General features: G+C 49.5%; 4 protein-coding genes across 4 annotated transcripts; 2 read left to right on the top strand and 2 right to left on the bottom strand.

The window, feature by feature from the left end:
• Nucleotides 1-749: 749 nt before the first annotated feature.
• Nucleotides 750-1,649, bottom strand: N7446_008189 (KxDL motif-containing protein; the record flags this gene model as incomplete). The annotated part of the gene is made up of 3 exons (XM_058516934.1): nt 750-831; nt 1,045-1,197; nt 1,345-1,649. 3 exons carry the CDS (start codon nt 1,647-1,649, stop codon nt 750-752), a joined length of 540 nt encoding a protein of 179 aa, XP_058370580.1.
• Nucleotides 1,650-2,716: 1,067 nt separating this feature from the next.
• Nucleotides 2,717-3,061, top strand: N7446_008188 (uncharacterized protein; the record flags this gene model as incomplete). The annotated part of the gene is made up of 1 exon (XM_058516933.1): nt 2,717-3,061. One exon carries the CDS (start codon nt 2,717-2,719, stop codon nt 3,059-3,061), a length of 345 nt encoding a protein of 114 aa, XP_058370579.1.
• A 1,918-nt stretch (nt 3,062-4,979) lies between these two features.
• Nucleotides 4,980-10,823, bottom strand: pkhB (putative sensor histidine kinase/response regulator). Its single transcript, XM_058516932.1, has 3 exons — nt 5,543-10,823; nt 5,373-5,486; nt 4,980-5,318 (listed from the first exon to the last, which is right to left on the bottom strand). The coding sequence occupies exons 1-3, from the start codon at nt 10,715-10,717 to the stop codon at nt 5,022-5,024; spliced, it is 5,586 nt and encodes a 1,861-aa protein (XP_058370578.1). The 5' UTR covers nt 10,718-10,823; the 3' UTR covers nt 4,980-5,021.
• Nucleotides 10,824-12,641: 1,818 nt separating this feature from the next.
• N7446_008186 (putative sensor histidine kinase/response regulator) lies at nt 12,642-19,721 on the top strand (the record flags this gene model as incomplete). Its single annotated transcript, XM_058516931.1, has 2 exons — nt 12,642-15,607; nt 15,659-19,721. 2 exons carry the CDS (start codon nt 12,642-12,644, stop codon nt 19,719-19,721), a joined length of 7,029 nt encoding a protein of 2,342 aa, XP_058370577.1.
• Between the last annotated feature and the right edge of the window lie 1,400 nt (nt 19,722-21,121).

Below are 21,121 nucleotides of genomic sequence, written 5' to 3'. Positions count from 1 at the left end.
CTACAACATACATACTCACTTCTTCTCTCTGATGTACTTAGGCCTACCGTCAGCATCCATGAATAGTTTCCAACGCCAATTGGCACATTTTGTCACCACTTTTATAAGACCACAGAGTAAATGGTACAAGAGTATGCCAATTCTTTTCAACGGCACGGTTGCACCGTCCATCTGACAGCCTAGCTTGTTGTCCAGCCTTGTGTCATTGCTGCTCGTTCTTATAAAGCCTGATGTTAATAAACCTGATAGATGCAATATTAAATCCTTGAATGAGAGACAGATACAAGGTCCTTAATCTTAATCTAAAGCAGATCAACAATTGATGTTCCTAAACGGGAAAGGAAGGCTAACCGACTACTCGCAGCTGAAACGTCTCAGCCTTCGGCCTTAGGCTCCCAGTACAGCTATATAACATACCATACAGGGGTCTTCACTCTCTACAGCGGGGTTAGGGCATACTCCAATGCCTATTGTAGCGGATCTACAGGCATCAACTACTAGCTCATACGAGAAAACGATGTAAAACAAGTACCATTCAGAGAATCCCTCCCCTAGAAGCCATGGCATCCAACTTCGCGCCCAACATATACACACGTGCCTGGAACAAAAGCGTCATAGGATGCACCAAGCCCAACTAGGAATAAGACAAAGAAAAAAATAACACCGTATATCCTAATCTGAAACCAAGAGACCCCGTATTTTCCCATTATCCCATCATATCAGTCATCAAGAGAACCGGACCGACCCGATCAGTATGCGTCATAGCTATACTTCTTCGAAGACCGGCGGTACTCCTCGGGATGAGCCTTCTCGGCCTTAGTTTTCAGGGCACTGTTCCAGAGCCGCATTCGTCAGCCTAGTCTTCTAGAAGCACCCTCATCGGCACTAATGCGGCAGCCCACAGCTCACACACTCCTGATCGACGTGCACGTGCCAAGCTCTATTTCCGGCGGAGCGGAAGCCCCTGTCGCGGAGCGGAGCGGAACTTGCACGTCAATCATTTCGACAAGGGGCTGTTTTCAGGGGTGGGTTATTGTTGCTCACCTCACGCGCTTTTGCGTCCATTCTAGGTCGCGCTTGGTTTCTCGTGCTGTTTTCAGGCCCTCGGAGAAATTGGCTCGTACGCCTTTCAGTCGCCGTTGGGCTAGGGCTTGGAGCTCTAGCAGTTCTTGTTGCTTTGCGTTGAGCTGGCCCGAGCTGGTGGATTCAATTGCTGTTAGCTTGATACTCGCTGATTGCTTCTAGGCTTTTCGGGATTTAAGATCTTTTGATCCTGTAGTCTCGCTGGGAGTCTGTCGGGATCGATGACATGATAACTTGCGCTTCTACGCTGGGACAACTCACGTTTGTGCCTGTCGTGCGAGACCTTTGTCCAATGGTGTTGGATCAAATGCATCCTGCATGCGGTCGCTCAGGACATCGACGACATCGACGCCAGAGTACGATGCAGAGCTGGAGTCATAGTCGCCAGCGGAGCTGAAAGTGAGTCCGCCGGAGGAGCGACTGCCGACAGTGGTGCTTGCACCAGAAAGACTCGGTGGGGAGCCTGGCACTCTGGAGATGGGATAAAGACCCGCCGGCGCCGGTGCCTTGGAAGGCGCATGGATGGAGTAGGCGGCCGGTTGATAGTAGTGACGAGAAGTGGCCATGACGACAGAGTGCAACGACGTCAAGTATATCTTGTGGAAGAGGCAGTGAGGCTTATGAGAGTATATGAACCTCTATGGGGTAAGGCAGAGCAATATCAAAGGTGTGAAGAGAAATTGGAAGACTGTGCAAACGGACCCAGGTGGGAGTGATGAGAAAGGAAGAGGAAGAGAAACCAGAGGCCCCCGGACCAGAGGCGGGATTTTATAGCCTTCCACGGAGAGTCTTCCCTCCGATCCTCCCCATCCTAACAGAGGAGGCGAGGGTGACGGCAAGGATGTGAAGGCCTCGAAGGAGCCATTGGACCACTCGGGGGCACATTGGTCTCCCCTCAGTCCGGGACCTCCAATCCTCGAGCTCCGCCTGAACATCAGTCTCCGTATCTGCCCGCCGATTTGCCTCTTGGACCGCCCTAACCCCGCTCAGAGTGGGAAAAAGACTCAATCTGTCTGGTCTAGCACGCCAGCCTTCCTCCACTAGGGTTTCCGCCGTTCCGTGGCGTCTTGGTCCAAAACTGGTCTCGATCTACGCCCCCCTATCATGTCTAACTTTCTGCGGCCAAAGCGCCTGCTGAGAGTATTCAGGAATTGGCCAGGAGGGCCGTGGAGAGTGGGTTCGAGGATGGCAGCAGAGGTGGAGTTGGGCAAGGTGAGATATAAATATGGGCTTTGCCCTCCATCCTGTTTCTATCCTTCTTTCTGCTTTCCGCACCCCAATTACTTTTTTACCTTTATTCCACTGAACTTATTTTGTTTCCAAAATTCGGTGGCTGGGGAGAGGGTCGATCCAAGTCGATTCGCTTCGCGAGATAAGCCTGTGAACTACACAAGAACGGGTACGATGCGTTTCTCAAGAATCTAACTCTCCGAATCTGACATGATTACTAGTTGAGAGAAAGGTTGAGCGGTTAATATCGCCGGTCTTCCTTGAAAAGCCAAAAAGGTAAAGGGAAAAAACAGAAATGTCTCACGGCCTTACATCATGAGATCGGAGCCCAAGGGCCCAAAAACAACGCCGAGAGAGGGTCACACGGGAAGATCAAATATGTTGGAATGTTGGACATCACTGCATGAACCGAACGAGGAACGGGCATCGATTCGAAGGAACCAATGTTGCTAGTGGCCCCATGCGAGGTTCGAGCAAGATTGATCCCGGACTCGTGCGACCAAAGTCTGATCCAAAGGTGTCGAATGACGAAAGAGGAGGGCTTGCTGATCCTTGCTACGTCGTTTGCTTGAATGCGGCTATTATTGCTGCACAGCAAAAACGACAGCCAAAGGTCCCCCTCCTCTGCCGTCCACCAATGGCCATCCGTTCCTACCAGGAGCAACAGAGCATTGCAGCATCAACAAGCGCTCTAGACGCCCATCAACGTGGAGCACGTCTCTCTCCACTCTATGCAGATGGCCGATGACTTGCTTGACCCCATCTCCAGAAAAAGGGGGCCGTTCTGCAGGCCGCAAATGCAATTCACCCAATGTTGTGCCGCATGCTCTTCATTGGATGCTGACAAAAGAAGGAAAAAGGCTCTTGCAGGGCATATCCTTTGAAGGCCCGGGTGTTTGATCTGGAACCCGGAGTGACTGATGCCTTGCGCCTAAGGAGCCTTGCAGCCTGACCACGATATACCCCGTCGATACTACCTGTGACACCACCTCCCAATCTATTGCCCTTAGCTCGAGGAAAGCAGGGATACAATTTGTCTTTGCCAAATTGGCTGGGCATTCCTATTCGGCCACATCAGACATGACGCGCACAACCTCGAGAATTGGACATCCTTTTTACTTGTCAGGGCCCAATGTCCGGTCCTGATCCGCCCCTCCTTCAGGCCCGAAGCCATTGCGAACCTTTCATGTACATGTACGTGATGTTTTAATAGTGTCCTTTTGTCCTTTAGGGCCAGACTCCGAGTCGCCGAGTGTGGATAGCACGGTGGATACTACTCCAGCCTTCATAATGTGCAGCCACTTACCCATTGATTTAAGCCTCACGTACTCACAGGGCACAATACCAGCATTCAACTTCCAAAGGACCAAGTATGATTTTTTTCCCAACGCACAAGTGGGGGTGAGGCGGGGATTGACTGCTTCACCGCCACATGCAGCGCCATGACTGGCCATGCCACCTCACTCGCTTTTCCTTTCCGGGCTATGCTTTATTATTTGATTTCTTTGACCGGGTGGCATCCCCATGTATACAATTGCTTCCTGTTGATTACCCTCGGATTTATCACAGGGACAGCAACAGATACATACTTCCGGAGCATCTCGTTCACGGCTCGACTTTTGTCTCTTCCTGGAACTGAGATTTGGTGGCTCAGAGCGAGGCTGATTCGTCTCCTGGAACCCCCCTTCTGATTGGTTTCGGGTTATCTGGTCGCCATAAGTAGACTTCAAGTACCGATGATTCATAGTTTACGCCTTGCATGTCTCCGATGCCTAACGCTGGTCTCCCTTGTAATTACTAGCCCCCTCTAAAATCTACTGCTTGATCCTAGCTTTCATTAGGTTGGTCCTGGAACCTGTCAGATCAAGGAGCGAATGAACCGTTCTTCTCATACTTGAGACCCAGGCGGATCGTAAACGGAAAGCTATACAATGTTGATCTGTACATGGAAATGCTCTCTATTATATGAAAACTAGGCCAACAATCCATGTACAAGGATCCTTTCATGTACCAGCCAAACTCTGAATTCAGCAGACCCAGCACCGAGCGGATAGATAGAAGAGATGGAAATAGATATGAAAAAGAGTTGAATTATTAACAAATACAGATCCAGAAATTATATAGATCTCGTGCGCTCATAGTCTGGTATCACAAGAGAGGGGAAAAGACACAGAAGAAAGCGCAATGAAAAGAACAATTCTGCTTCTGTTTGTTCTCGAAAAACAACTGACGCCATGATGCACAGGACCGGAAGGGAAACAGAGGAAGACCACATCCTAAACGAGGAGTCCAAAACAGTTGAGATATAGACAAATGCCCTCCGACCCGGTGAAAATGCTGGGGAATAGTGTCCGAGGCTCAGCAGCAAATGCAGATCCGTATGTCGCATGCAACGTTCAAAAATAAAAAAAATTAAAAAACCATCCAAACCAATACAGCAAGAAGCAGTGCGACAACATCGATATACACACTCTGAGCGTGTCTAGTAAGATTTCAATGGCGTCTGTCTCTGTACAAGTCATCGATTCCAAAGATCCCAAAAAAGTCGCTCCATGGTCCATCGTAAGAAAGCAAAATGAAAAAAACCGGCGGAAAACAAGAAGGCTAAAAAGACAAGAATAATAGAACGAAATATGCGAAGTGAGCAGCACGAGAGTTGAAGACGCACATAACCAGGAGAGCTAATAAGGTCATCCGACGAGTTGGGGTCAACGGCGAGCAGCAGCGGCGGCTTTCTGATGCTCTGGGCCAAGGCGGTCCCGTAAAAGCATGAGGGGTCGACCGGGTTCGAGAAGTCCCATCATCATCTTGCCCAATTCGTTGTGTTTGATCGGCTTAGTGACGTAGTCATTGAATCCTGCACGGGCAGCGTCTTCGATTTGATCTGTCATTGCGTTGGCCGAAAGGGCCATGATTGGAATCTGCGGATAATGGTTCTTTTGCTCCCAGTCACGGATATCTTTACAGGTCTCGTAACCGTTCTTGATGGGCATTTGGATATCACACTGTGGCCATGTTAGTTGTGTGGGGTAAGAGGCAACCAGCGGGTGAACACTTACAATAATGAGAGAATAGTATCCTGGTTCTTTGGAGAGCACCATGTTGGTACACTCCTCTCCATTGGATGCCGTTTCTGACATGAGTTTGATCTTATCCAAGTATTTCAACATGACCTATGTACGCGTCAGTATTGCTTTCCACAGGCTCGTTAATTTCTGCAGGAACTTACATCGCGGTTGGTTTCGTCGTCTTCCACAAGCAAGACTCGATAACCTTTGTTGCCCAAAACCTCTTTGACCATCTTGGATACTGTCTTGAAGTTGTTGTTGATTTCGCGTGCCATGTCTTGGTTCCGATCTTTGCTTAGTTCACGCTTGCTGTCGGGATCGAAAATGGTCGAGAATGCAGAGGGCTTGACGGGCTTTGGCACAATGAAGACCTGCTTCCCTGTTGCCGCCAGCTCTTTGACTCGCGTGCTGATTTGGCGTTTCTGGTATAGATCTGATATGATTACCACAACCGGTGCGGGGTCTATCTGTGAATCAGAAACAAGGTGAATGACCTCGAGGATGTCATCGGTGGGAAGATTCAAGACCAAATGCGTGCAAGGCTGCGTATCAGAAGTATGATGTAGCATGTCTTTCCACTCATCAACATCAGGCAATGCTTTGATGTTGAAAGGAATCTCGCGAGGTACAACTTGCTCGATGTGTTGCTTTGTGGCTTTTCGAGAATTTTCAAGCGAACATAAGATCACGATAGAAAATGGACCGTTAGACGGAACGGCGACAGGGCCCTCTGCTTCATTTGGAGATGCAGATGTTTGAGACAAAGGCGATGTTAAATGGGCTGGCGAATTCGATGAGCTTGCACCAGGCTTCGTGACGGCAGGTTCAATTTCTCGACTTGAAACAGTATCCGGGATGCCCGACAAGGTCTTCGTCTGATCCAAAGGAGGCGGTAAAGGATCAGAGCCAATATCTGGGGTGGGCAAAGCGGAAGATCCGATCGAGGGTGGGTAGAGATTCTTTGAGCCGAGTCCAGAGGGCGAGTCAGAGTCTCGAGAATGCAAAGGTGGCGCTTGTTGATAAGAGGTCGTTCTGGAATTTGGTGGTCTTCTGGAGCCGCTTGAACCATGGCGAAGCAGTTTAGGTTGTTCAGAGGGCGACGGTGGCGGAGGAGCATCAACCTCCACATTGAAAGAGAACTTTGCGCCCTGGCCCTCTTTGCTGCTAGGCGTGAGCTTGCCGCCATGCATTTCAACAAGCTGCTTTGACAGGAATAGTCCAAGGCCACTGCCTGCATGTTGCTGAGAGCCATTTTCTCCAAGTTGACTGAACCGTTGCATCAGTCGTTCCGCATCCTGTGGGCTGAAGCCTTTCCCGGTATCTACGACCTCGAAACTCATAAATGCTTGGGTGTCCTTGTCATCTGTAATTGCATTGCGATGCATGCTACAGGAGATATGGATTTCACCTTGCGCGGTGAACTTGACAGCGTTTCCGAGAAGGTTGATGAGGATTTGGCGAATTCGGAATCGATCTCCGATCACCATAGATGGTACGTCTGCGCTCATGAGATAGTTGATCTCGAGGCCCTTATCGATCGCTCGGGAGGCGATGGTGTCAATCACATCCTCTATCATGGACCTGACGTGGAACCAAGATTTGACCATCGACATTTTTCCAGCTTCAACCCGCGAAACGTCGAGAATATTGTCGACCAACTCGCGAAGATTGGTTGAGCTGTTTTGGATGGTGTCAAGCATTCGCCTCTGGTCACTGTCAAGTTGTGTATCAAGAATGAACGGAATGGTGCCCAGAATTCCATTTAGCGGTGTTCGAATCTCATGAGACATGTTGCTGAAGAACTTTGTCTTGGACTCCATTTGGTTGTTCAGCTGTTGCATGGCCTTGTTGAGTTCTCTTTCAAGATTCTTGCGGTCGTTGATATCGGTACATGTTCCGTACCAAGAGGCTTCCTCACTTCCAAAACTGCTGGTCTTGACACGTACTAGGCGAACCAAATGCCACCTGAAATCACCACCTCGGGAACTAAGACGAATCTCAGTAGAATAGAACACTCGACCATTCTCGTCTTTCTGTAAAGAAGCAACTCCGCGTCTCACCAGCTCATCCAGAGCTGATCCGACACCGACGATTGATGATGACGGTGCAATGTCGTCCGAGTCTGCATGACGGGCTGCTTTGTTGAGAGACAATCCTCCACACTTTTCAAGATCAGCGGGATGGACATGTTTGGTGAATCCAAGGTCGTGTGCTTCCTCGAGGGTTTGACCAGTGTACAAATTCCACTGCTCGTTCACAAAGATCAACCCGCGGTTTTCTGTTGCCTCGAAAACGACTTGTGGGATCGAATTGGAAAATGCCCGGTACTTTGCGTCGATAGCAAACTTCTCTCTTTCTTGTGTCGCTTCAAGTTCAGCAATGTGTTGCTCATGGATGTCAAGGAAAGAGCCGATCCAATATAGCAATTCTCCTGTTGCCGATGAGATCAGCGGGTTTGCCCGAAAAATGAACCAACGGTATGCTGATTCATCATTGTATCTTCTGACCCGGACCCTTTCAGTGAACTGCGCGCCTGTCCGTAAAGCATTTGCCCATTCGCTATCCACATGCTCGCGTTCGCTGCTGTGTATATTTTGCCACGGGTCACGCAATGTGTGCTCCTGTGGCTGGCTTCTTCTGTATGCATCGAACTTGCTGTTGGTCCATATCACCTCGCCGCTCTGGGGCTTGGCCAGGAACAGATGCAAAGGAATTGAGTTTAGCATTAAATGGGCTATTGTGTCAGGAACCGGGCGTGAGATCTCTCGCTGTAACTGAGCATACAAAGAGTTTGTAGATGCTTGACGTGATGACTGCTGAGTTGGAGAAAGAGTAGGAAGGTGCGGTCTGGTCTCCTGCAATGGAGATCCGACTATCACAGTCGGATCTAGTGGATTGGTGTCCTCGCAAGCGGTCGCTTTGCCAACCAATTTCCCAGGGGAAGCCGGTGTCGAAGATTCAATGTTGGTTTTTGACTTAGGGAGCCGAGGTCTGGTTTGAGAAACATTTTCTCGAGTGCTTTTCTGCGGTGGAACATTGAAGTACCCATCAGCACTTTCTCCGCCAGAACGTGATGTCAATCTTGGAGAATGATTCGTGGATCCAAATCCATATCCTAAATCAAACCCTGGTGTCCCAAATCCAGATACGGCGGGACTGAATTTCGCAGATGAACGGTCGCTGGGGCTGGTGATGCTGGTATGCGCAGACATTGGGTGATTATCACCAACGGAATAGTTGACATGACCACTTAGTCCCGCAACAAGTTCTAGCTCACTGCTTGCATCTGAGAATGTTCCCCCGAGACCTAGAAGGTTGCCGTAGCGGGGAGTCTCCACTTTTGATGATAACTGCTTTTCAAGCTGGCTAATTCGTTGAGCCAGGCAGAAAGAATTTGTTAAATGAGGCATCAAATACGCGAGTGATTGCCTAAGATTGGGCGGGTAGGGCACAATGGTAGACAGCATTGATACAATGGCAACAGGAAATCTCAACGTCGACGAAGAGTTCTGGTTAAAATGACCGCCGTGTAGAAGAGGAATGTGAATGACGGTTTTGGATTGATCAACTCCAATAGCTTCCAAGGGGAGGTTGTTGGAATAATCATGCGAAGGGGGGTTTTTGGAGAAAGCCCCTTCATCAACCGAGTGATTTGTAAAGAATGGGTTTTGATCCGCATGCGTACGAGGTGCTGGCGAGGGAGCAGGAGACTGGGACCACGGAGATTGTGGTATTTGCTCGTATTCGTCGTAATTTCTCAGCCTAAGGGGACCTAGGCTCGAAGGCAATGGGGCCGTGTTTGTGCCTTGATTTAAGCTGGATTCGGGGCTATCGACAGTGGGAGTGACTTGGACCATCTCGTTTGGGCTTTTAGCACACTCGTTCCAAGGATGCGCGAAATCCGTGGAAACTTCTGAATACTGGCGGGTCAAGACTGTAGGACGGGTCCGTCCAAACAGTTTGGGCACGCCTGTGCGCTTAATGAGAGGATCTGGTTCCACTTCCAGTGCTCGGGCTATCGGGAACACAGCCTGTCGCAAACCACCGAGGAGGGCGTTGATGGTATCGTCTGCAAGCTCTTCTTGTTGGCCAGCAATTTGTACGTGCTTTTTCGCAGACTTGATGTTTGTTTTGGGAAGTTGGTGTTGATCCAGGTGGGGGACTTTCTCCTTGTTCTTGTCGAAACCTGCGAAAGAATGGCGTGATGATAGAGACGGCCGTGTAGTCGAAGCTTTGCTCTGCAGTCCATCCTCGGACTTCTTCATGGCAGTTGTTTGTTTCTTACGTGGTGTGGCAGGTGTTTCTGCAGTTTCAGGGCACAGTGGCTTTTCGGGGTTACGTGATTGAAGGTCATCCAACGACGTATCGATGCTGCCGTTGAAGACTGCTTTTTGGCCCCAGGGTACGTTCTCTAGATCAGTGACATCTCCAGGAACAGCAAGTGATGCACGATCGGCGCCGTAATGAGTTTGCAGAATGTCGATCAGATTAGACCACCATGATTCGAGTCCTGACTGAGCATTCAGTTGTAGTGTCAAATCATACAGATTGGGGCTGGCAAAATTGGGATCTTCCATGATACTTTTATGTTGCTCGGGTAGAAAAACGGGCGCGGGGTCTGTTTCTTTCGTTGGAGGGTCATTCGTAGCTTGAGATTCCGCCGTGGAAGGGGACTTCTCAGATGGAAGTTTCAATTTAAATTGTCCCACGCGCCCTGCCGGCTCAAGCCCCATCTTGGCAGCTCGGTGCTGCATTCGTGGAAAGGGGTAGGATGGTGTCGGTTGTGGGTGATCGGGAGATGGCATTTCAATGTCGACGCCTTTGATTGTTCCGGCCGAGTCCGTTGAGCTTGTAGATGGGCGCACGATGGTAACTGGAACCTCCACGGAGGTGTTGGACAATCTTCTCTTTCTTGGGGTATCGTTCGAGAGGGCGGACACGGGTTGGGTCTGCGAAACTGGAGGCTGGGTTTGCTGCATTTGCTGATATACGAGCAGCTCTTCCATCTGCCTTCGCAACTCCTTTAGGGTGTGTGAGCTCCGTCCTTGCTCTTCCTGCCGCTCACGTTCCGATCGCGGGTTTTCGGTGATCGGCGTCAAACCAACATTATGCTCCGTGGAGTCGCCACGCGAGAGACGAGGTACTTGCACCGATGCCTTCTCCAGCGCATCCACCCTATCCGCAAGTTCATCCGCCAACTTTTGGGACTGGTGACCATGGGAGGGTCTGTAGCCGGGCGATCGGAGAGGCTGCATATGAGGTTGGGACACGGTGGACGACAGGGTCTCGGTAGGCGAAGGGAATGGAGGACTCCTCCTGCTATGGACGTCCCCCATTCTCTCCGGCAGGAAAAACTTGTAGGAAGGCTGGGGCACAGGAGGGTGAGGCGGTTATGTCATGACCATCGAGGGAAGGTGAAAGCGCCAAGGAAGAAGGTGAGAGTCGGATGGATTTAGAATCCCGATGAAGATAAGCAAGGGTACCAGGTGAGGAAATGTGTTCGAGGAGGACTGTTAGAAACAGGCCCCATTGCTTGGATCAATTTAGGAGTGGATGAAGGAAAGGAAAAGTGGACTAGCAGTGATGCACTGGCTCTTGGGGGGGGTTATGACGTATATCCTCCCTGCGAAATAAAAACTTTGTCTCAAGTTACGAACGGTTCGAACGGTTCTTTCTTATTCTGTTAACTATTTGATTTAAGTTATTTGTTTAATTTCTTAATTTCCTAATTTCTATGATCCATGTCTGAACATATATATATGGAATCCCCCTTCATCTTGCCAGTACCTGGATTCTTTCCTTGGATACGCGAAATCCGGTACCGGTACCACAAACACCCTCATACTCATATACTTCCCCCATCTTTACTCCGTACTCCGGTGATTGTTCTTACCTGGATTTTGTGTGAGGATTCGAATCTTGCAATCTGGTTGGTTAAAGGATCCTCATGGGGCACATGATCTATTACCACTGGTATTGTGGTAACATATCGGTATAGATATGCCAGAGCGCAACGAGAGGCCTCCTCTGGGGTCTAGACCGGAGGGAAAAAGGCCATTGACCCCCTTGATCAGCCTCTAACTCGCTCGGAATGGAGGTTCTAGAAAGCCCAAAATGCATTGTGACGCTGTGCAGAAGCCAGACCCCCTGGGAACGAGGAGATCGACCAGCCGACGTCAACGGGGCTCTTGTGGCGCTAAGTTGGCTCGATTTGGGAATGATTGGTGCATGGGGCTGTCGACGCCCCTTTTTACGCAAGAAAACCACTACATACACAGTTTGGACATGACATGGCATTGGATTATAGTTTACCATGTCAGCGCCGACAGTCATCCGAATCTATATCAGCTGAGAACCCCCCGTCGTCAGCCGGTATAATAAACATTCCTATAATGCCGACTGGCTATCCTTATTTGATGTATAAATTCATTTCTTCTTCCGGTTTATATATATTGAGTTGTCTGCTTTATGAACCCACCACTTTTAAAGTTAACGTTGGTGACAATAACCATAAATCTTCAGTTCCTTGTATTTGTCTCTCGGCAATGCCAGTTAGCTATATATCAAACCCTACTCCTTCCCACTCCAGGTGACAAATTGACTCTACAATTACCGATCATCTACATGTAGGTGAAGAGCCTAAGGGGATCCATGGTACTCTAGAGTGGTATCTACATGAGAACCTTGTCTTTTCATACGAACCGATGAGCTGACACTTGGCTCGCTAAAGTTGCGGATGTGTCCCGTAGTGTGTCCGGAAAAGTATATTTAGACAGAAGCAGCCCATTTCTCAATGACGTAGGGGGCACGCCCTACGAACGCCGTATTGGTCACGAATGTAAGTCATATTCCAGCGCATAAAGAGGTATCCAGTTATGGTAAATCCAATCAGTCGCCCCCATCCGGTGTCTATACCGCCCACCTGTCTGGGGTTCTTGTGATGGATGACTAATTTCAAACCTCAGGCAGCGCAAAACCTTTATTTCCAACGCCCGCGATTCCCTAGATTGTTTCAGCATAGATCTTATTGTACCTTCAATGTCACGACCTTCTACGCCTGAAGGCGACGCCTCTTATCATTAGTCGGTACCGCGACCGAGCTTGCAAAGTCCGTTTTCTCGTGGATGCCGCTTGCATCCCCATGTCCGATCATCTGTAATCCCATCCTCCGCCGCGCCCCCACTGAATTTGACCCACGATACTCCTGTCAGAGACAGGCCCATGGCCATACGCCGGGCCAACCCCAACAAAGACTGAAAAATGGATGATCCTCTTTTCGGCGAAGACCTGCCACTTCCACCGGCCCGGCTGTTTGAACGGTTAGGTCAGTTGCCTGGCTATACCTGGGACCAGGCGACTGAGCCCTTTCATTCAACGTACAACCACTGGCATATTTCAGGATTTCGCCATACCCTAGAATCCGACCTTTCGACCCCTATAGCCAACTCCTCGGGGCCTGCCTCCTCCGGACCGTCGAGCTTCACGCGTTTCTCCCCTCGCACAGAAGCCCGGCCTTCTGCTCGAGCGTTGCGGAGACCAAGCGCTAGCGAAACAAGCAGTGACATTTCACTCTCCCGGGGTGAACATGAACAAATATGGATCCCCGTTTTCGCACGAATTTCTACCAACATCGTCCGACTTGAACGCGAATTTCACATGCTCAGGTCGATTGTGCAATCGTCTGATCCGGATTGCAACCACACAATAAGACCGATCGACTTGGTCAGACTGCAAGCAGACTCTGGTGATTCAAAGACACTCCTTGTTGCGATATTTGAGTCTCCAGGTCATGACAGGCTGCGGGACCTAGTCACTTTTGGCCCTGCCTCCTTTGTGGCCGGGTCCAGAGGTGAGGGGAACAATGCCACCCCCAATGAGCAAATTTCTTTGCAAGCATTCTTTGACTTCGCAATCGGCGCTTGCGATTGCTTGGAAGTCTTGCATTATGGCTTGAAGACAGTTCACGGTGAAATTCGTGGAGATGCGTTCCACTTCTGTGCCGACACCGGAGCAGTCAAGCTTTCAAACACAGGCAACGGTGCAAGGGCATTTGATAATGTTCTCAGCGAGGGATGGTCTTCCGTATCGCGCGAGCTTGGGGCCAAATACAAGCTGCAATTTATTGCCCCGGAGCAGACCGGAAGAATGCCCACAGAACCAGATAGCCGCACTGATATCTATGCACTGGGCCTTTTCTTTTGGTCGATGCTGGTTGGGAAACTGCCTTTCGATGGAACCGACCCCGTCGAGGTTGTGCAAAACGTCCTAGGCAAGAGATTGATACCAGTTTCTGGGAAACGAATGGATATCCCAGATGCTCTCTCTGCCGTGGTCCAAAAAATGACACAGAAAGTAGTCCATGACCGTTACAACACGATCTCATCGGTGAAGAGAGACCTGACACATATTATGAAACTGCTTGGTGACGGAGACAGCGAAGCTTTGAGCAAGTTTCAAGTTGCACAAGGAGATGTCTCTTCCTTTTTCACTCTTCCATCGCAAATGTTTGGACGGAACGAAGAATACGACCGGATTATTGGCGTCATCGAAAAAGTACACAAGCGTCAGGAAGTGGCCTTAGCTAGAGCTGGTGCACGGAGCCCCAGTACAATGCATACCCTCAATTCGTCGTCGTCGCTTTCTGATAGTCGCGTCGAAAGCTTTGAGCTAGCTTCTGTCTCCAGTGATTCTGGCTCCTTTCATCTGCCTCCAAGATCGGCTTCTAATGCCACCAGCTTTCAACTTTCGCCTGTTAACCCCCAAGATGCAGCAGCAACCAGCGACACGTCATCTCGAACACCAACGTTTGGGAATACCACGAGCCAAACCGACGATACACAAAAGATTCCGAAATCTGATTCGAGTCGGATGAAAAGCCCCTCACATTCTCGATCTTCTTACAATACAGACCTTTCCGCCGGGCACAGCAGTCAACCACCTCCAAGTCAGCACGCTATCAGCCAAACGGATTCGTACAATTCTCTGTCCAAAAGGTCTGGTGGGTATAGCCGCCGCAGCGGGCGTTGTGAAGTGATTACGATCAGCGGATCTGCCGGTATCGGGAAAACAGATCTTCTGAATCGGATACAACCCGCAGTTCGAAAACTTGGCTGCATAGCTATCACACGCCTGGACCGAGCGAAACGGGTTCCATTCGAACCCTTTGCAAAGCTTCTAGCAAGTTTGCTGCGGCAAACATTCTCTGAACGAGATGTTACAACGAACTATCATAATAGTGTTCGGATGGCTTTGCGACCGATGTGGCCAACTCTCCATAGGGTCTTGGATCTCCCCGAACAGCTCATGTCCCCGGGTGCGAAGTACAGACCGACCGATGCCAAGCCCACCTTCAATATACCAAGAGGCGAGCCAACGAAGCGCGTCAACATTCCGGGTTTGGATCAGGGCCAGACTTCTCTCGATTTCTTCTTGTCTAACGCTGCTTCTAAGAACATGAGACTCATGGACACTTTCCTCGAAATTCTTAGGACGCTGTGTCAGTTCAAGCTGATCACTGTATGTCTAGATGATCTCGAGCACGCGGACGACGAAACTTTGGACTTGGTATTGAAGATCATCAAAGCAAAGTTACCTTGTGTGCTCATACTTTCCAGTCGGAAAGATGAGATTGCCTCTGACGAAGTCCGGGCTCTATTCGAGACAGATATGCCGACGATCACACGCATTGCTCTTGAGCCTCTTGCAGAGCATCATGTCATGGAAATTGTTGCTGCAACAATGCACCAGCAGCCTAATCCTACATTGACACCTCTTTGCGCTGTCATTCAGGAGAAAAGCCGAGGAAATCCCTTCTACGTCCGTGTCATGCTTGAAACCTGCTACAGCAAAAACTGCATTTGGTATTCCTGGAAGGACTCAAAATGGCTGTTTGACCTGGATCGAATCTTTACTGAGTTTGTGGCCCCTGTGTACGGAGAAGGGCTCGGGCTTGGGTTCCTTACAAAGCGTCTCGAGGAAATCCCTCTCGCTTCTCGTTCCATCATGGTCTGGGGAGCGCTTCTTGGTAGCCCGTTTTCATTTTCCTTGGTGCAAAAGCTTTTGACAAGTGAATTCCTCTTTTCAACAGAGGGTGATGAAGATGTGGATCTCACATCACCGCAAAATGTCACACTCATCAGGCAATCACGAGGTGACATAGTTGTTGGATTGCAGTTCTTGGTACAGTCAAATTTGTTGAATGCAGGAAAGACCGATGATGAATTCAAGTAAGTCTATTGCTTGTGTTGAACCACACAGGATCTAACAACAACTTCCAGGTTTGGCAACGAACGGCTTGTGCAAGCTGCCCTCTCTTTAAATGAGAGCCGCAATATAGAAAAGATGCACTTTATTGTCTCTCAAGCATTGATGAAGTATTACCATGACCACCGCAGCCGTTACTCTCTGGCTCATCATGTGGCGCTGGCGTCGCGTACTATCAAGTCTCGCGTTTCCAGGCGACTTGAATATCGACAGATCCTCTGGGATGCTGGGCAAATTGCTGCTCAATCTGGCGCGCGGCATTCTGCACTTTGGTACTTCCGTCATTGCATCGCTCTACTTCAGGATGACTTGTGGAATGATCGCAAACCTGACGTTTATTACGACGAAACTATGCGGCTCTTCATTGCGACTGCCGAAATGTCGTGGTCTCAAGGCCAGAATGATGAGGCACTCCAGTTGATCCAGGAGGTTTTCACTCATGGCAAGGATGCTGTAAGCAAGTCGAGAGCCTGGATCATCCAAGCCAAGATCTTTGCGCAGTTAGGCGATCACCACCGCTCTATGGAATCCCTTCTCACCTGTCTTGATGAACTTGGGGTTCATCTTCGCCAACCTTCGACCTTTGCGGAGTGCGATGCGGCCTATCTCAAACTTAAGTCGCATCTTGACACTGCCGATCTGGGTCGCATTGTTCAACAACCGCTGAGCAAAGATCCTACCGTTCAAACCATCGGGGCAGTCATGGCTGAGGCGATGACGGTCACTTACTGGGACGATGCGTTGACCTTCTATCGCATGGCACTTGAAGTGATGAATATCCACATGTTCAAGGGTGGTTTCACCCAAATCGCAATTGGATGTTCCCACCTTGCGATGATCGCAATGAGTCGCTTCAAGGATCTCGAATTTGGCACAAAGCTGAGCGATTGGTCTCTAGAACTCCTTGAGCGCTGCCCTGAATTGTGGACCCAAAGTCGAGGCTCAATAGTTCATAATCTCTACGTCAGTCATCTGCGTGTTCCCATGGCATCCACTCTACCAGCCCTCGAAGCATCACTCGAAGCCTCATTCACAATGGGCGATCCTTATCTGACATTAATCAGCATTTCATCAATGGCTATGGCTCGTCTATACCTGGGCCAAGACATGGCTCAGCTAGAAGCCTTCTGCACGGAGACTCCGGAGGACATTCCCATGTGGCAACAAGACACACGTGGCGGAGCTAGTCTTCTTGCAGTCCAGCAAGTTGCACGCGCCCTTCAAGGCAAGACCGAGTTCCGGTTTGCCGAAGGCATCATGTCCGATGCCAACCACAGTACAAATGAATATATGACCCATTTGGATGTTAGCTCGAGCAACGCTGACAGACCTCGTGACATATATTGGGGCCTTGCCATGATCCCATTGTTCATCTTTGGTCATCATACCAGAGCAGTTGAAGTGGGCACGCAATTATTGATAACAAGACACAGGCTCTGGTCTACTCGTGTAGCCTACGTGATCCATTTCTATCTAGCCGCGTCACTTCTCACGCTTCACAATGACTATCCTGCCCAGGGGTATCTCGATGGAAAGATGGATACACTTCTGGATTACAAAGCCGAGATTGACTTTGCCCGAAGCGCCTCAGAAGCAAATTATGGCATGTGGTCCATGATCCTAGAGGCCTTACTTTCTGAGGTTCGCAATGATCACAGTGCTACCATCCAGAACTACGAGGCTGCGATTGACCACTGCCAAATCCATGGGTGGCCTTTTGAAGAAGCCTTGGCACTCGAGTTACAGGGTGAATTCTTGGTTAGGCGTGGCGCAAAGCGGGCTGCTCGCGCTGTAATCCAAGAAGCCATCGCTGCGTGGAGTTCTATCAGCGCTGGTGGCAAGGCAACGCAACTCGCTGAAAAGCACGAATGGTTGCTCAAGACAGCTACGTCAGCAAAGACCGTCGATGTTGGCTGTCAAACTGTTGACTCGCTCCTCGAGATCAGCCGTGAAGTTGTACATGAAGAGATACTTCTCCCCCAGCAATTGGAAGAGGAAGAGAGGAGACAGCATTGGATTGAACAAAGTAGCGCCGAAAATCAATCCCTCGATATATCAAGCGTCGGACTGGATATCATTGATCTATCCAGCATTCTCGAGTCCAGCCAAGTCATGTCGTCTGAGCTTCAAATCGACAAGCTCTTTACGAAAATGCTTGAGATTATTCTCGAATCATGCAACGGCTCTGATTTCGCAATCATTGCCACCGAATTCGATGAGCACGGTTTCGCTATTGCTGCTGCCGGTGACGCTGAAAAGGGTCAAAAGTCATACCCAGAGGGTCTTCCTTTCCCGGAAATGGATGATCGAATGGCTTTGCAGATCTCACAGTATGTCATGCGTACGAAGGAAGAAGTCCTTGTTCATAACGTGCTCGAAGACGAGCGGTTTTCCAATGTGAGCGACTCTTACTTGGCAAATTTCCCCGCGGGTCGCTCCGTCATTGCATTGCCAGTCGTTCAGGGAGACCATCTACTCGGTGTCATTCACTTGGAGGGAAAACCAAACTGGTTTACTCAGCGGAACGTCGTCGTCTTGCACTTGCTTTGCAATCAAATGGGTATTTCCTTGTCGAACGCGTTGCTCTTCCGTGAGGTTCGCAAGGTCAGTGCCAAGAATGCTTCCATGATTGAGTCTCAAAAGCGTGCACTCGCACTCGCACGAGAGGCAGAGCAAAAAGCGAAGATTGCCGAGGCTGAAGCCAAGCACAACGTCAAACTCAAGGAAGACGCTGCCAGAGCCAAATCAATCTTCCTCGCCAATATCTCGCATGATCTGCGCACACCCATGAACGGTGTTATTGGTCTATCGGAACTTCTGAAAGGTACCTGTTTGGACAAAGAGCAAGACGAATACGTCGAATCGATTCGCGTGTGCGCTGATACTTTGCTCACTCTCATCAACGACATCCTAGACTTCTCCAAGCTGGAAGCTGGAAAGATGAAGATCTCTACGGTCCCGCTCAATTTGAAGGAAACCATCTCAGAGGTCATTCGGGCTCTGCGATACACACATCGTGATCGAGGCCTAGAAACAATCGAAAACCTCGACAAAGTTCCGCCAGACCTTGTGGTTCTAGGCGACCCTGTTCGCTTACACCAGATTTTCATGAATCTCCTTAGCAACAGTTACAAATTCACCCCCAATGGGTCGGTTACTGTCAAAGCGAGGGTTGCCCGTGAAGGCAAAGGTCGTGTTCGTCTTGAATGCTCAGTCGCCGATACCGGTATTGGTATTCCAGATGAACAAAAGGTGCGGCTTTTCCGACCATTCTCTCAGGCTGATGCGTCCACGGAGAGATCGTATGGTGGCAGTGGATTGGGATTGTCTATTTGCAAGGCCATCATCGAAGACGTTCTCGGTGGAGCTATCTGGCTTGAATCCACCTCCGGCGTGGGAACTACAGTGACCTTCCACCTGGTTTTCAACAAAGCACCCAAGAAAACAGCTGTAAAGACCGCATGGTCCCAGGATCTAAGTCAAACAGAAAGCAAGGAATCACCCAAGTCATCAGCCCGCGACCTTACCCAGATCCCCCGTGACCAGATTCGTGTGTGCATCGCCGAAGACAACCCGATCAACCAAAAGATCGCAGTCAAATTCGTCACCAGTCTTGGCCTCCAGTGCGAGGCATACAGCGACGGCAAACAAGCCGTCGACGCTTTACGCGCGAAATCCAAAGAAGGCAATCCATTCCACGTAGTCTTGATGGATGTGATGATGCCCACTCTTGACGGATACAACGCCACCCGCGAGTTGCGCCGTGACCCCGATCCGAACGTGAACGAGGTACTAGTCATCGCCATGACCGCGAGTGCCATCGAAGGCGATCGCGAGAAGTGTCTCGAGGCTGGCATGAACAACTACCTTCCGAAACCAGTGCGCTCGCCCATCTTGAGTGAACTCCTGGACAGATACCTCGCCCCCGTGCCATCTTACCCCAAATCCCGCCTCGCCATTCGAGAAAAGCGATCTCGAGCCAGCATGGATGCTGGTGCCAGCACCCCTACCAGCTACTCCTCTTCGGCATCTGACGAGCCGAGATCTTTCCCGATGAAGTCGCTGCCGAGGAAATGAGTCTACGCATTATTATTTATACCCCGAGTTGGAGAGATAGAAATCAGGCGTCATTGAGGTCGATCATTTTGTTCATTCTTGCGATTCTCATTCCCATTTGGTTTTGTGCTTTTGGACTTTTGTCATTAGAATCATGAATCTGCTTTATCGTTTTTTATTTCATTCTTGTCTTCCGTTGATAGTCATGATTTGAAGGTATATCTTTCCTTGGATTCAATTGTCTATAGGGCGTTTTTATCCAATCTTCCAGCTGCGACTTCTTTGTTGATATATGTGAAATTATGCTGAAAGGCCAGTCAATGAATGACATGGGTACTTGACCATTAATCACGGACAAATGCTAGACTTGAGCTATGATCTAATCAGAATGACTCGATACTACATACATTATTTGCATTCTCATCATGAGCTATGGACATAGTTCTTCTATCAGGTTCTAAGACGTGCTTAGTGTCTACACTTTCACCCCTTACATGTCAAACCAGCTAGCGCTGTTGAAGTGATCAGCAGCCACCTATTTTCTCCCTTGCCGCCATACCTGCACCTGAACTTTGCGATATTAACTCCCACGCCGTGATTTGGGTCTGGCGGCTAGGCCTGGCTTGATCGCAGTCCAGTCATGTGGCTCCGGTTTATGGCGGCGTGTCTCCGAGCCATTGTACTAAAAACCGGCGTCAACGACCACATGCTGGCGTGAGATAGCGGATTTTGCGTTGTTTGGTGGGGGTGTTAGTTTTAGAAATTTATTAGCTGAAAGAAATAGTCATTTGAGCAGGCTAGGACCTTGCTGTTGAGCGAGGTTAGCTTGGCAGTCGTGAAGACTTGGTCAATATCGATGGTGGGGACCTGCTGCGTTTTCAAGACGGACAAATTCAGCTGTTATATGAGAGAAGACTGGTTTACTTAAATAGCACGGTATGAGAAGCGCTCTTCTTCCAAGACGTGTTGTTAACCGTATCCATTTCCCCCGAATGGCTAGCCATAGTCTTGAAATCCCGCTTCAACAGAACAAAGGCTATGAGTGTTGCTTGCAGCATTGGTCCATTGACCCATGCGAATTACCTGGGAAGTCTCCAATGGGTGCAATTCTTCGAATGGTAGCATCTTATTGAACAATATGGGAAACTACACTACACGAGGAATCAAAAGGAGTTTAAAGGGCCCCAGTCAAACTCTTACCCAACCTTCATGAAATCCCGGAACTCATCGGAATCCGAGGGTCGAGTACAGCTTTCAATTGGTCTTGAACTGATCAGCACGTTTCACAGTTTGACCCGACATGCCACAGCGTTATACAAATGATGCCACTCCTGAGCTCGTCTGTTGCTCTTACCATCTCGCGCTGGAATACTCCAATTGCCTCGCCTGAGTACACACGAGGTGCGACTTTCATTACTCTT

The sequence above is a fragment of the Penicillium canescens genome, assembly GCF_028828765.1.
Source record: "Penicillium canescens strain IBT 15451 chromosome Unknown utg000005l_segment0_segment0, whole genome shotgun sequence".
Taxonomy (NCBI): Eukaryota; Fungi; Ascomycota; class Eurotiomycetes; order Eurotiales; family Aspergillaceae; genus Penicillium; species Penicillium canescens.
Note: the sequence above shows the minus strand (reverse complement) of the source record. Positions and strands in the feature narration are given on the sequence as shown.